The following is a 15,363-nucleotide window of genomic DNA, read 5'->3' on the forward strand; positions in this document are numbered from 1 at the left end:
ACTAGAATCCTAATTGACAATACTAATGTTGCAAGAGAACTATCAGACCAAGATAGGGATTATTCAGAAAGAAGCAATATTTCAAAATGGTGATTGGAGAGTTCATTTGATACTTTATATTTCACCACAAATGTGTTGTCATACAACATTTAACCCTTCCAATCTGTGATTTCCCTTGTGAGAAACTCTTTCTCCTTTCTCCTTTTTCCTTACTATTCTTACATAATATTTTTTTCTTATTCATCTCACAAGGCATTTTCCTATAATACAGGTATTCTCAAAAAAGCTGGGGGTGGGGGCTTTTGGATAGATTTATCTTTCTCAATTTTTTTCCCTGTTTATTAACTTAAGTTTTGTTTGTAAATATTTTAAACTTACTTGGAATTTTCTATCTCCAGGAAATAAGAACTAAATTCATTGAAGTTTCCTCTTTCTTCTCTATTGCTACCTCTAATTAATGTCCTGAAAATACTTTGTTTTCCTAAAAAGGTAAATTTTAATGAGATGTTCTCTTCATTGGCTTCTAGGTAATTTTTCCCTTTCCTTCTTTAAACCAAGAGTTACCCAAATGTGTGTTTCTTGCACAACTAGTCATTAGATATTTGTGTTTGACTTTGTTATTTATTTCCAACTTTATTATGAAAAGAGAACATGACCTATGGAGACTTTGGCAGCCAATTACTTGATCCATGTTGTAAATGTATGAATTCTCTTGGAGAAAGACATATGGTTTTATATGGATACACAATACATGCATACATCTATACATATAATCAAGTTTATTTAATATATTATTCAAATATTTCAAATAATTATTTTCTGACATCTATATTTAATAAATCCTATTCAAAATTTTTAAGTACATGTATTTTAAGTACATGTATCCTATATATGTAGGATTTTTATATGTTTAGCTTCTGTATTGGTTATGGCTGATAATCTTTATGAATTGTGAATGTTATTAATTGACCTTTCTCATGTTTTGTGCTTTAAATTCCACTTTTAGCATATTGCTTTTACACTCCTGCTTTCTTTTAGTTTCCTTTTGCCTGCTCTTTGTGCATTCCTTTATTTTCAATTCTTCCATTTCGTTTTGTTAAGTACACTACTTATAAGTAACGTATATCTGGGTTTACATTTTTAATCTCTTTTTATAGTGTCTTTTATGAGAGTATCAAGTCCATTCACTTTAAAATAGAAATATTAATGTATTTTTTTCTTTCCATATACTTTATTTTTGTTACTTACTTATTTTGCATTTTTGCATTTTCTTTTTTTCCCACTTCCTTATTTTGCTGGCTAGTTGTCATTCACTATTTGTTTTCATTAACTTGAACACTCTACTCAATTTTACCAATCCATAAGTGGATATGTTCTCAAGTCTTTTGTCCATCTAACGTTATGAATTACTTTGCTCTGAGTCTAGGGTCCATCTTCTCATTTTCAGGCCATAATTAGTCTCCTTGGGATCACCCAAAACCCAATTTGATTTTCCTATTCTAAACTCCTCTTTGCCCTAGCTTTTAAAATTATTTAATTTTTTAGAAGATTTCCATCTTATAGAATTTGTCATACTTTTCTGGGTTAGGTCTCAAACCACTTGAGACCCCCAAAGGCATTAGGTACACCAGGGGTTCTTTGAATACTGAAGATTATATGCACCCCTGTGAAAAATCATCTCTGCCAAAACCATGGTTCCATTAGCTATCCCCATGCTACATGATATTCTAACACGCACATTCCATACCACTGTCAGGCACACAGACTTTGGAGGCAAACTTAGGTCAAACACCATCTCTGCCTCTTAACTAGATGGCCTGGGCACGTTTCTGATTATCATCATCCTTGGTAAAGAATGAAGATAAAAACACTTATATCATAATATTTGTTTATATGACTAGAGGAGCTGGTGCATATAATGCAAATAGCACAACAATGGTTCCCATTGTCAGTGGTTTCCTTCATGCCTCTCTGTTCATTTCTTCCTTCTTTTTTTTTTTTTACATCTCTGAAACAGTCATTTCTTTATCAAGTACATGTAGCTTAAAAGCTTAATCAGATCACACACAATGTTCTGACAAATGGTATTATTTCATCCTACATACAGATCCTAATACACTTTATCACAGTCACCCCAATCTTCTGGACACCAGAAAATTAGGTGCCAAAATGGCAAAAATCATCTCAAGTTCTGCCTTATATCAAATTCAATTCCCTCTATAAAAAGATAGGGTTGTAGTAAGGTACCAGTGTGTTCCTTGTCTTAAAACACATGACTAACTTTTTTGACTAAGACTATTTTAACATTTTTAGCAAGCCTCTTGACATAAAAAGGAAAAGGAAAAGGAAAAGTTACTCACTTTTACAATCATAACCTAATGATCGAAAAGCAGATATTCAAAATAGTCCCCAATACTGCATGCAAACATACTAGAATAATGCCCAAGCAGGTGTCTTTCTGGCTGTGCATTGCTTTGGTATATTTTCTTTTTCAGTTCACAAAACGATACTGTTCACTTTCTTTAAAAAAATCCAAATTGGTCATAGGATCCTCCTCGTATATTATCTCTGTATAAAGAGGCCCTAGAACAGTACCTGGAACACAGTTCACCTGGTTCTTAAGTGACTGAACCAAATGGAACTGAGCTGTTGCTAGAGGACCAGCGATGACTTGTTTACCAAAGAACACATAGCCTACTGTATACCCTATAGTAAGCCTCAATTCGCTCAAGTAAATAACAGTGTCCAAATACGATGTAACACACTAAAAAGCTGAACATTAATAAAAAGTAATTCATCCTGCTGGGCAAATTCCTTCCAGTTGGTTGTGCAGTGGTCTTTGCATACAGAACTGCTCTTTTGGTCTCATAGCTCTTTTTCCCCCACCACATCGCAGTCACTAGACCCTTAAATTCCCTTTCTAACACTCAATCTCTCAATGAGAAAAACACCTCATGTTCAAAATTGACACTTTTAAACCATCAGTCCAACTCCTACTTATCGATGATAAGTTTGTTTCCTGCCTTTGCAGTAACTTACCATCAACCCAGAGACTGCCTGTCTCTCTAGGTTGCAGCAACAGATGATTTTGTCCTGCTTTTCTACTTGCAGCCAATCTTCATGACTCCACATTAGTAGCTGAGCCTCCAAAGAGGCAGCTACTAGTGAGTAATCATTTGGCCATAGAAACTCACTGATTGTTTGACATTTATAGACACATGACTGTTACAGGTGTGAATACAAAGATAAATTCTGCTAGTTCAGACAAAGCACCATTAGATTCCTCTAGTTCAAAATAGGAAGGAAATTGATACTTAACCATACATTTTAGGAATGGGGCAATTTCCCCATAAAGCCCTGGCTAAAACACTGCCCCATTGTGGACCCACAAATATCTAAAGAATCTGCTCCATGCTTTAGGACACAATTTAAGTGTTCTTAAGGACCTCTCTAAACCTCTATGAGCAACTTTAAATTGCTTCATAAATGAAATATGTATAAAACATGAGACTTCAGAAATAAAGCCCTAAAGACCTAATTACAAGAGGCCCATTACTCTGTTTCACACAAAAATCATAAAGAGGCTCATGTATAGTCATCAAAATTTCCCCAACTGAATTCTCTCTCAATCTTTCAATCTCTTTTTCTCTCTCACACACACACAAACATACACACATGAAACCATTTGGGAAGTATAGATTATTAACCATACAATTTTATGTTTACTTTATGATTTAGTTTATAATAAAAGTTGACTTTCTGAATGAACATATTACATTGTAAATATTCAAAAAGTAATACGCAGGTTTTGTATACAGAAAATTTTTTTGGAAGTAGGAAGAAGTAAAAGAAGGTTAGACAAGGAAAGAAAAGATATATTCAGGTAATATATAAAGGCTTAAAAAAAGCTGAAAATAAAGTATAATTAAACAACCTAGTGGTAACCATAGTTCAGAAAGGAGTCTGATCTTCATTATAAAACAATAAAATAACTCAAGACAAAATCAATTCCTCCTGTGAGGAGCCAATGAGGCACCTTAAGGCTGGATACTGTCGAATGATCTTTTTCCTTTTTATTTTTTAATTTATTTTTAACGAAATAAGTTCAAATTCCTATGTTAAGGTAGAATTCTAGAAGTGAACTGATGGGTCAAAATCAATGAGTATTGTTATGAAGCTAAAAGATAATATTAATTTATGCTCCCACTATTAATACAGCGATTTTCTCTTATTCTTACCATCACTGGATGTTGTCAATAGTTTAGAGGTTTTTTTCATCATCTAAATGGCTTAAAATAGTATCTCATCATGGCTTTAAATGGAATTTTTAACTACTAGAAATATTTAACTTTTGTGTGTGTGTCTTAAATAGGTGCATTTTCTTTTATATGCGTTTTTTTTTCTCTTAAAAAAATAAACCAATTTTACTTTTTAATGATAACAGTGATAGCAACAGACTATTTTGTGGGTTTTTTTGTTTTGTTTTTTTATATGAAATTTATTGACAAATTGGTTTCCATACAACACCCAGTGCTCATTCCAAAAGGTGCCCTCCTCAATACCCATCACCCACCCTCTCCTCCCTCCCACCCCCCATCAACCCTCAGTTTGTTCTCAGTTTTTAAAAGTCTCTTATGCTTTGGCTCTCTCCCACTCTAACCTCTTTTTTTTTTCCTTCCTCTCCCCCACGGGTTCCTGTTAAGTTTCTCAGGATCCACATAAGAGTGAAACCATATGGTATCTGTCTTTCTCTGTATGGCTTATTTCACTTAGCATCACACTCTCCAGTTCCATCCACGTTGCTACAAAAGGCCATATTTCATTTTTTCTCATTGCCACGTAGTATTCCATTGTGTATATAAACCACAATTTCTTTATCCATTCATCAGTTGATGGACATTTAGGCTCTTTCCATAATTTGGCTATTGTTGAGAGTGCTGCTATGAACATTGGGGTGCAAGTGGCCCTATGCATCAGTACTCCTGTATCCCTTGGATAAATTCCTAGCAGTGCTATTGCTGGGTCATAGGGTAGGTCTATTTTTAATTTTCTGAGGAACCTCCACACTGCTTTCCAGAGCGGCTGCACCAATTTGCATTCCCACCAACAGTGCAAGAGGGTTCCCGTTTCTCCACATCCTCGCCAGCATCGATAGTCTCCTGATTTGTTCATTTTGGCCACGCTGACTGGCATGAGGTGATACCTGAGTGTGGTTTTGATTTGTATTTCCCTGATAAGGAGCAACGCTGAACATCTTTTCATGTGCCTGTTGGCCATCCGGATGTCTTCTTTAGAGAAGTGTCTATTCATGTTTTCTGCCCATTTCTTCACTGGGTTGTTTGTTTTTCGGGTGTGGAGTTTGGTGAGCTCTTTATAGATTTTGGATATTAGCCCTTTGTCCGATATGTCATTTGCGAATATCTTTTCCCATTCCGTTGGTTGCCTTTTAGTTTTGTTGGTTGTTTCCTTTGCTGTGCAGAAGCTTTTTATCTTCATAAGGTCCCAGTAATTCACTTTTGCTTTTAATTCCCTTGCCTTTGGGGATGTGTCGAGTAAGAGATTGCTACGGCTGAGGTCAGAGAGGTCTTTTCCTGCTTTCTCCTCTAAGGTTTTGATGGTTTCCTGTCTCACATTTAGGTCCCTTATCCATTTTGAGTTTATTTTTGTGAATGGTGTGAGAAAGTGGTCTAGTTTCAACCTTCTGCATGTTGCTGTCCAGTTCTCCCAGCACCATTTGTTAAAGAGGCTATCTTTTTTCCATTGGATGTTCTTTCCTGCTTTGTCAAAGATGAGTTGGCCATACGTTTGTGGGTCTAGTTCTGGGGTTTCTATTCTATTCCATTGGTCTATGTGTCTATTTTTGTGCCAATACCATGCTGTCTTGATGATGACAGCTTTGTAGTAGAGTCTAAAGTCTGGGATTCTGATGCCTCCTGCTTTGGTCTTCTTCTTCAAAATTACTTTGGCTATTCGGGGCCTTTTGTGGTTCCATATGAATTTTAGGGTTGCTTGTTCTAGTTTTGAGAAGAATGCTGGTGCAATTTTGATTGGGATTGCATTGAATGTGTAGATAGCTTTGGGTAGTATTGACATTTTGACAACATTTATTTTTCCTATCCATGAGCAGGGAATGTCTTTCCATTTCTTTAAATCTTCTTCAATTACCTTCATAAGCTTTCTATAGTTTTCAGCATACAGATCCTTTACATCTTTGGTTCGATTTATTCCTAGGTATTTTATGCTTCTTGGTGCAATTGTGAATGGGATCAGTTTCTTTATTTGTCTTTCTGTTGCTTCATTGTTAGTGTATAAGAATGCAACTGATTTCTGTACATTGATTTTGTATCCTGCAACTTTGCTGAATTCCTGTATCAGTTCTAGCAGACTTTTGGTGGAGTCTATCGGATTTTCCATGTATAGTATCATGTCATCTGCAAAAAGCGAAAGCTTGACTTCATCTTTGCCAATTTTGATGCCTTTGATTTCCTTTTGTTGTCTGATTGCTGATGCTAGAACTTCCAGCACTATGTTAAACAGCAGCGGTGAGAGTGGGCATCCTTGTCGTGTTCCTGATCTCAGGGAAAAAGCTCTCAGTTTTTCCCCGTTGAGGATGATGTTAGCTGTGGGCTTTTCATAAATGGCTTTGATGATCTTTAAGTATGTTCCTTCTATCCCGACTTTCTCAAGGGTTTTTATTAAGAAAGGGTGCTGGATTTTGTCAAAGGCCTTTTCTGCATCAATTGACAGGATCATATGGTTCTTCTCTCTTTTTTTTGTTAATGTGATGTATCACATTGATAGATTTGCAAATATTGAACCAGCCCTGCATCCCAGGAATGAATCCCACTTGATCGTGGTGAATAATTCTTTTTATATGCTGTTGAATTCGATTTGCTAGTATCTTATTGAGAATTTTTGCATCCATATTCATCAGGGATATTGGCCTGTAGTTCTCTTTTTTTACTGGGTCTCTGTCTGGTTTAGGAATCAAAGTAATACTGGCTTCATAGAATGAGTCTGGAAGTTTTCCTTCCCTTTCTATTTCTTGGAATAGCTTGAGAAGGATAGGTATTATCTCTGCTTTAAACGTCTGGTAGAACTCCCCTGGGAAGCCATCTGGTCCTGGACTCTTATTTGTTGGGAGATTTTTGATAACCGATTCAATTTCTTCGCTGGTTATGGGTCTGTTCAAGCTTTCTATTTCCTCCTGATTGAGTTTTGGAAGTGTGTGGGTGTTCAGGAATTTGTCCATTTCTTCCAGGTTGTCCAATTTGTTGGCATATAATTTTCCATAGTATTCCCTGATAATTGTTTGTATCTCTGAGGGATTGGTTGTAATAATTCCATTTTCATTCTTGATTTTATCTATTTGGGTCATCTCCCTTTTCTTTTTGAGAAGCCTGGCTAGAGGTTTGTCAATTTTGTTTATTTTTTCAAAAAACCAACTCTTGGTTTCGTTGATCTGCTCTACAGTTTTTTTAGATTCTATATTGTTTATTTCTGCTCTGATCTTTATTATTTCTCTTCTTCTGCTGGGTTTAGGCTGCCTTTGCTGTTCTGCTTCTAGTTCCTTTAGGTGTGCTGTTGGATTTTGTATTTGGGATTTTTCTTGTTTCTTGAGATAGGCCTGGATTGCAATGTATTTTTTCTCAGGACTGCCTTCGCTGTGTCCCAAAGCGTTTGGATTGTTGTATTTTCATTTTCGTTTGTTTCCATATATTTTTTAATTTCTTCTCTAATTGCCTGGTTGACCCACTCATTTGTTAGTAGGGTGTTCTTTAACCTCCATGCTTTTGGAGATTTTCCAGACTTTTTTCTGTGGTTGATTTCAAGCTTCATAGCATTGTGGTCTGAAAGTATGCATGGTATAATTTCAATTCTTGTAAACTTATGAAGGGCTGTTTTGTGGCCCAGTATATGATCTATCTTGGAGAATGTTCCATGTGCACTCGAGAAGAAAGTATATTCTGTTGCTTTGGGATGCAGAGTTCTAAATATACCTGTCAAGTCCATCTGATCCAATGTCTCATTCAGGGCCCTTGTTTCTTTATTGACCGTGTGTCTAGATGATCTATCCATTTTGTGAGTGGGGTGTTAAAGTCCCCTGCAATTACCACATTCTTCTCAATACGGTTGCTTATGTTTATGAGTAATTGTTTTATATATTTGGGGGCTCCGGTATTCGGCGCATAGACATTTATAATTGTTAGCTCTTCCTGATGGATAGACCCTGTAACTATTATATAATGTCCTTCTTCATCTCTTGTTATAGCCTTTAATTTAAAGTCTAGTATGTCTGATATAAGTATGGCTACTCCAGCTTTCTTTTGGCTTCCAGTTGCATGATAAATAGTTCTCCATCCCCTCACTCTCAATCTAAAGGTGTCCTCAGGTCTAAAATGAGTCTCTTGTAGACAGCAAATAGATGGGTCTTGTTTTTTTATCCATTCTGATACCCTATGTCTTTTGGTTGGCACATTTAATCCATTTACATTCAGTGTTATTATAGAAAGATACGGTTTTAGAGTCATTGTGATGTCTGTAAGTTTTATGCTTATAGTGATGCCTCTGGTACTTTGTCTCACAGGGTCCCCATTAGGATCTCTTGTAGGGCTGGTTTAGTGGTGATGAATTCCTTCAGTTTTTGTTTGTTTGGGAAGACCTTTATCTCTCCTTCTATTCTAAATGACAGACTTGCTGGATAAAGGATTCTTGGCTGCATATTTTTTCTGTCTAGCACCCTGAAAATCTCGTGCCAATTCTTTCTGGCCTGCCAAGTTTCAAAAGAGAGATCAGTCACGAGTCTTATAGGTCTCCCTTTATATGTGAGGGCACGTTTACCCCTTGCTGCTTTCAGAATTTTCTCTTTATCCTTGTATTTTGCCAGTTTCACTATGATATGCTGTGCAGAAGATCGATTCAAGTTACGTCTGGAGGGAGTTCTCTGTGCCTCTTGGATTTCAATGCCTTTTTCCTTCCCCAGTTCAGGGAAGTTCTCAGCTATGATTTCTTCAAGTACCCCTTCAGCACCTTTCCCTCTCTCTTCCTCCTCTGGGATACCAATTATGTGTATATTATTTCTTTTTAGTGTATCACTTAGTTCTCTAATTTTCCCCTCATACTCCTGGATTTTTTTCTCTCTTTTTCTCAGCTTCCTCTTTTTCCATAACTTTATCTTCTAGTTCACTTATTCTCTCCTCTGCCTCTTCAAGCCGAGCTGTGGTGGTTTCCATTTTGTTTTGCATTTCATTTAAAGCGTTTTTCAGCTCCTCGTGACTGTTCCTTAGTCCCTTGATCTCTGTAGCAAGAGATTCTCTGCTGTCCTCTATACTGTTTTCAAGCCCAGCGATTAATTTTATGACTATTATTCTAAATTCACTTTCTGTTATATTATTTAAATCCTTTTTGATCAGCTCATTAGCTGTTGTTATTTCCTGGAGATTCTTCTGAGGGGAATTCTTCCGCTTGGTCATTTTGGCTAGTCCCTGGCGTGGTGAGGACCTGCAGGGCACTTCCCCTGTGCTGTGGTGTATAACTGGAGTTGGTGGGCGGGGCCGCAGTCAGACCTGATGTCTGCCCCCAGCCCACCGCTGGGGCCACAGTCAGACTGGTGTGTGCCTTCTCTTCCCCTCTCCTAGGGGCGGGATTCACTGTGGGGTGGCGTGGCCCGTCTGGGCTACTTGCACACTGCCAGGCTTGTGATGCTGGGGATCTGGCGTATTAGCTGGGGTGGGTAGGCAAGGTGCACGGGGGCAGGAGGGGCAGGCTTAGATCGCTTCTCCTTAGGTGATCCACTTCAGGAGGGGCCCTGTGGCAGCGGGAGGGAGTCAGACCCGCTGCCAGAGGTTTGGCTCCACAGAAGCACAGAGTTGGGTGTTTGCGCGCGGAGCGAGCAAGTTCCCTGGCAGGAACTGGTTCCCTTTGGGATTTTGGCTGGGGGATGGGCGGGGGAGATGGCGCTGGCAAGCGCCTTTGTTCCCCACCAAACTGAGGTCTGTCGTCAGGGGGCTCAGCAGCTCTCCCTCCCTTTGTCCTCCAGCCTTCCCGCTTTCCGAGCAGAGCTGCTAACTTATGACCTCCCAGACGCTAAGTCGCGCTTGCTGTCGGAACACAGTCCGCCCGGCCCCTCCGCTTTTGCAAGCCAGACTCGGGCGCTCTGCTTGGCCGAGGAGCCGCCCCTCCGCCCGGCTCCCTCCCGCCAGTCAGTGGAGCGCGCACCGCCTCGCTGCCCTTCCTACCCTCTTCCGTGGGCCTCTCTTCTGCGCTTGGCTCCGGCGACTCCCTTCTGCTAATCCTCTGGTGTTTTTCTGGGTTATTTAGGCAGGTGTAGGTGGAATCTAAGTGATCAGCAGGACGCGCGGTGAGCCCAGCGTCCTCCTACGCCGCCATCTTGACTAGAATCGCCCTTTTATATGTGTTAAGTACTCATATCTTCTATCCTTATTTCTATTGGTGTTTTATATTTTCTAATAAACTCTGTTTACATGGCATTTGTTGCATACCTACTCAATGAAGTTGGCTGTAAGAATCTCTGTGAATATAAAAATGTTCAAGGTGCAGTCTCTACCTGTCCTACAGGTAATGAGAAAATATCCATGTAATCAGATGATTTCAATAAGAGGGGGTAATGCTGCAATTAAAATGATAGTTAGGGGTGCCTCAGTGGCTCAGTCAGTTAAGTTTCCAACTCTTGATTTGTACTCAGGTCATGCATGATCACAGTCATGAGGTTGAGCCCCAGGTAGGGCTTTGCACTGGGAGCGGGGCCTGCTTGAGATTCTCTATCTCCCTCTCCCTTCACTCCTTCCCTACTCTTTCCCTCAAAATAAATATTAATTAATTAATTAATTAAAATGATTGTTTAGTGTGCTATGGAGGTGTAAGTGACAAGTAACTCAGGATCAAGTCATACTTCCCAGGAGAGGTGATACATGAACTGATTCTTAATTTGTGAGTGAGATTTTGAGAGGTAAAAAATACGAGGAAGGACATCCGGGAAGAAGAAACAATAACACCATGGTATAAGACAAGAAATGCATGATAAAGGCAGGAAAATAAGAATAACACAGCATCATAAGAATATAAATAGAGAGGCATATGGGGGCTAGTGGAAGATGAAACCAAACAGACCAAAGCAAAGAGAACCTCATATACCATATGTAGCAATCAGGGATTTAGTTACAAATGGTAGAATACACACTGGATGGAAAGAAATTATTTCATTTACTATTATTAAATAATAGTATGGAAGTGGTTCCATACAGTAATTTCTTCACAGAATTGTTAGGAAATTTATGTTTTCCAAGTCACAAAATTCTGATTAACTGAGAATTGGAAAAATGGGAATATCTTTCAAAATAAATTTCCTAAATGGAAAACCCTGCAGAAGCTGAAGTATTAAGGAAAGAATTATCAGTATTATAGTGATAAGGTATGTAACCAGCAAATGTGAGCATATGGGTACATCAAGAAAGGTAACTGACCTTTCTTTTCTTCACAAGTTTATTCTACAACCCTAAGAAGGGAAAAACCATCTTCCTCTTCTCGTACGAGGACAAAATGCGTATTAAAATTTCTACTTTCGGGGCGCCTGGGTGGCGCAGCCGGTTAAGCGTCCGACTTCAGCCAGGTCACGATCTCATGGTCCGTGAGTTCGAGCCCCGCGTCGGGCTCTGGGCTGATGGCTCAGAGCCTGGAGCCTGCTTCAGATTCTGTGTCTCCCTCTCTCTGCCCCTCCCCTGCTTGCACTCTCTCTCTCAAAAATAAAATAAAAACAAAAAAAAAATTTTTTAAATTAAAAAAAGTTTCTACTTTCGGGGCACCTGGGTGGCTCAGTTGGTTGAGCATCCAATTCAACTCACGTCATGATCCCACAGTTAATGAATTCGAGCCTTACACCGGGCACACTGCTTTCAGCACAGAGCCCACTTCAAATCCTCTGTCCCCTTCTCTCTCTCTGCTCCTCCCCCACTTGTGCTCATTCTTTCTCTCTCTCAAAATTTAATAAAATATTTGAAAAAAAAATAAAATGCTTCTATAATTAAGTTTCTATCAAACATTTGTAAGTCTAATATAAGACTAGGCCCTAGGTTAGTCATCCTCCAGAGCTTGTAGAAACAGTTGGATTTAAGCTTTGAGAAAAAAACGAAAGTAGAGTTGGATATCGAACACGGCCTGTGAGTCAAACACAAAATATTTAACTCTAAAGGTTTTCCACCTACCTGGAATTCTTCAGGAAATAAAAGTCCTTTGAGTCTGTGTATGGAAACTAATAAGTTTTTAAGTTTGTTTGTTTATTTATTTTGAGAGAGAGAGAGAGAGTACCCAAGCTGGGGAGGGGCAGAGAGAGAGGGAGAGAGAGAATTGCAAGCACACTCTGTGCTGTCAGCACACAGCCCATTGCAGGGCTCCAGCTCAGGAAGTGGGAGAGGAGACCTGAGCTGAAATCAAGAGTCTGATGCTTAACCAAGTGAGCCACCCAAACACCCCACTAATAGGTTTTTACAGCCTATTTCACTAGGGTGTGATTCTAATACATCAATAGTCTCAACCTTTGCCATCAGATTTAATCTGTGAATATCTATGATGGAAGCTAAAGGGACTTAAATAGAGTTCATGACTGTTTGATATTCCTGCCACTAAAATTAAAAACTGAACTTGGAAAAGTGACATTAATACACCCCAAAATACCACAAGCATTTAACTCTTATTTGCCTATGTAAAATATGTTAATCCCCAACATCCTCTAACTTTACTGTTCCATCAATATAAAATTTATCCAGCCTAATGGATTTCCTAGAATGTGGCTTACTCGTGAACATACTTTCTCATTCCTGTTGGCTTGTAAATTAGAAATGTTCTTCAGATAGAGTAAAAATGTGAGGAGGAAGCCAAGCAAAATCAAGATAATATCACATCCTGTGTGACATCCCCCCAAATCTACTTAGATCACTAAGGTGACAAAGCTATTAGTAACAGAGACAAGACATCAATGCAGGTCCACACTAGAAATCAAGAACTTAGACATTCTTCTATGTTTTGGAAAAGCATTGGAATGATCTCAGGATATCAAAGAAATCTGCTTTCTTCAAAATGGGCATGGATATGATGCCATCTAACCCAACACTTGTCCACATTACTTTCTAGACCAGTGGACTGATTTTCCAACCCAGTTTTAATTTTGCAAAATTTTCTTTATGCTAGAGCTAACATGTAAGCTGAAACAAAAAAAGGAGATAAAATAAGGACTTTCTGATTGATTGCATAGGCTCCATCCTTAAGGCATTTACCCGTTTCCCTCAATAGTCCCAAATGCTTGCATGCTTAGTTCCACAGGAAACATTCTAAATACTGAACAAGAAAATAGTATCCAAAAGTCTTCAGAGGATTTTGAAATTAATGTGAAACTATGTCACAAGGCTCTCCACTGGAGAATGTGGGTGCAGTTTGGGGGATTTTCTGTTTTGTTTTTCTCACAACAGAGAACTTACTTATTTTGAAAGATTTGATGAAATGATGTGTATGAAATAGGACTATGTATAAAGGTGAACATAAAAAGACATATAATACCCAATTCCAATATTGAGGTATATACAGAACACAAAATATATTGTTAAATACTTGAAAGCCATCTCCTAGAGTTAGAGTAATAAGTGATCTCTTTATTTTCTTCATCCTATGTCCTGTATCTTGCAAATTCTCTATAGTGAGCATGACATAATATTGAAATGCTGTATGTCATCATAAAAATTGTTGAGTAATATGTGAAAGTTCAAAACAAGAAAAAGTAACCAAAATTCCAACATAATTCTAAAGCTTTAACAATGCCCAATGTATTCACAATTCAATCATCTTTTCCATTCACTTGCTAAAGAAACTTCTGTTAAGTAGATGTTTCACTGTCTCCTTTACATCCTTGTTTCTGAGACTGTAGATTAAAGGATTCATCATGGGAGTCATCACTCCATAGAACATGGATATCAATTTGTCAGTGGCATCCAAGTCCTCTGAATTAAGTGTCTCTTTAGACTTGGGCTTCATGTACATGAAGAGAATGGTTCCATAGAATATTATCACCACAATCAAGTGGGCTGAACAGGTGGAGAAAGCTTTGCTTCTCCCCTCAGAAGTATGGATCTTCAGGATGCTAGAGATGATTAATGAGTAAGATATGACAATCAAAAGCAGGGGCATCAGTGTGAACAATGTCGTGGCCACAACCATGATGAATTCATTGCCTGAGATGTCAGCACAGGCCAGTTTCATGACAGCCAGAATTTCACAAGAGAAATGATTGATGTTATTCCTACAGAAGTTCAATTGTATCACAAATGCAGTTTGCACTGCAGAGTTGATAACCCCAGCAAACCAGGACCCAGCTGCCATGGGCACATAGGAATCCTTGCTCATGATGACAGGATATCTTAGAGGGTTGCAGATAGCCACATACCGGTCAAAGGCCATCATGCCCAGGAGCACACACTCTGTTGTCCCCATGGCCATGCCAAGGAACATCTGTATTGCACAGCCAGAGAAGGATATGGTCTTTCTTTCTGAGAGGAAGTTTATCAGAGTGGAGGGAATAGAGGTGGTGGTGTAGCAGATGTCCAAGAAGGAGAGGTTCCCCAGAAAGAAGTACATAGGGGTGTGAAGGTGGGAGTCCCAGATGCTGATTAAAATAAGGGTGCCATTGCCCAGAAGGATGACAACATACATTATTAAGATTAGTGCAAAAAAGAGTGGCTCAAGCCTTGGGTAATCAGAAAGCCCCTTTAAAAAGAATTCCACCAGAATGGTTTGATTTTCCCATTCCATTGTACTTTTTCTTACCTGTAAGAATTCAAAGAATTTTTTTAACATAATGATTTATTTATTATGGTAAGTCCAAGTTCACCAATGCACATATATAAAAATTTGCCATGAACCCAATGAGAAGAAGGAAGAAAGAAAACAGAGAAGGGGAAGAAGGGAGAAAAGGTAAAGAAGTGAAATAAACAACACCAGAAGAGAAGTATGAAGGAGAATCTGTTGTATCGACCACTCTGGGCCAGGAATTTGTGAGGTTTATTCACACATTACCTCACTGAAACTCCACAATATGACCATTTCAGAAATAAGAAATTTAAGTTAACCAGAGTTTAAGCCTAAAGTCATATAATTAATATGTAGCAAATCCTAGGCCCAAATTCAACTCTGCTTGTGGTCCCTAATTATCTGAAATATTTTCTGAACTCTAAAAGCATTATGGAATGAATTATATCAGAGATTTGATTAGTTAACTTGCAAAGGCAGTCTAGCTCCTTGTCGGGAATATTTAATAATAACCCACTTCATACCAAAACATTGAATGAAGTGTGCTAATGT

At 38.5% G+C, this 15,363-nt stretch overlaps 1 protein-coding gene across 1 annotated transcript; it reads right to left on the minus strand.

The window, feature by feature from the left end:
* Window positions 1-13,445: 13,445 nt before the first annotated feature.
* Window positions 13,446-14,893, minus strand: LOC122474319 (olfactory receptor 13C9). Its single transcript, XM_043565192.1, has one exon. It carries the CDS (start codon window positions 14,857-14,859, stop codon window positions 13,861-13,863), a length of 999 nt encoding a protein of 332 aa, XP_043421127.1. The 5' UTR covers window positions 14,860-14,893; the 3' UTR covers window positions 13,446-13,860.
* Window positions 14,894-15,363: the final 470 nt, after the last annotated feature.

The sequence above is a fragment of the Prionailurus bengalensis genome, chromosome D4 (assembly GCF_016509475.1).
Source record: "Prionailurus bengalensis isolate Pbe53 chromosome D4, Fcat_Pben_1.1_paternal_pri, whole genome shotgun sequence".
Taxonomy (NCBI): Eukaryota; Metazoa; Chordata; class Mammalia; order Carnivora; family Felidae; genus Prionailurus; species Prionailurus bengalensis.

What these genes read in the sequence shown, in the direction of transcription:
- LOC122474319 (XM_043565192.1), bottom strand. Translation starts at nt 14,859, where the DNA reads ATGTTAAAAAAATTCTTTGAATTCTTACAGGTAAGAAAAAGTACAATG.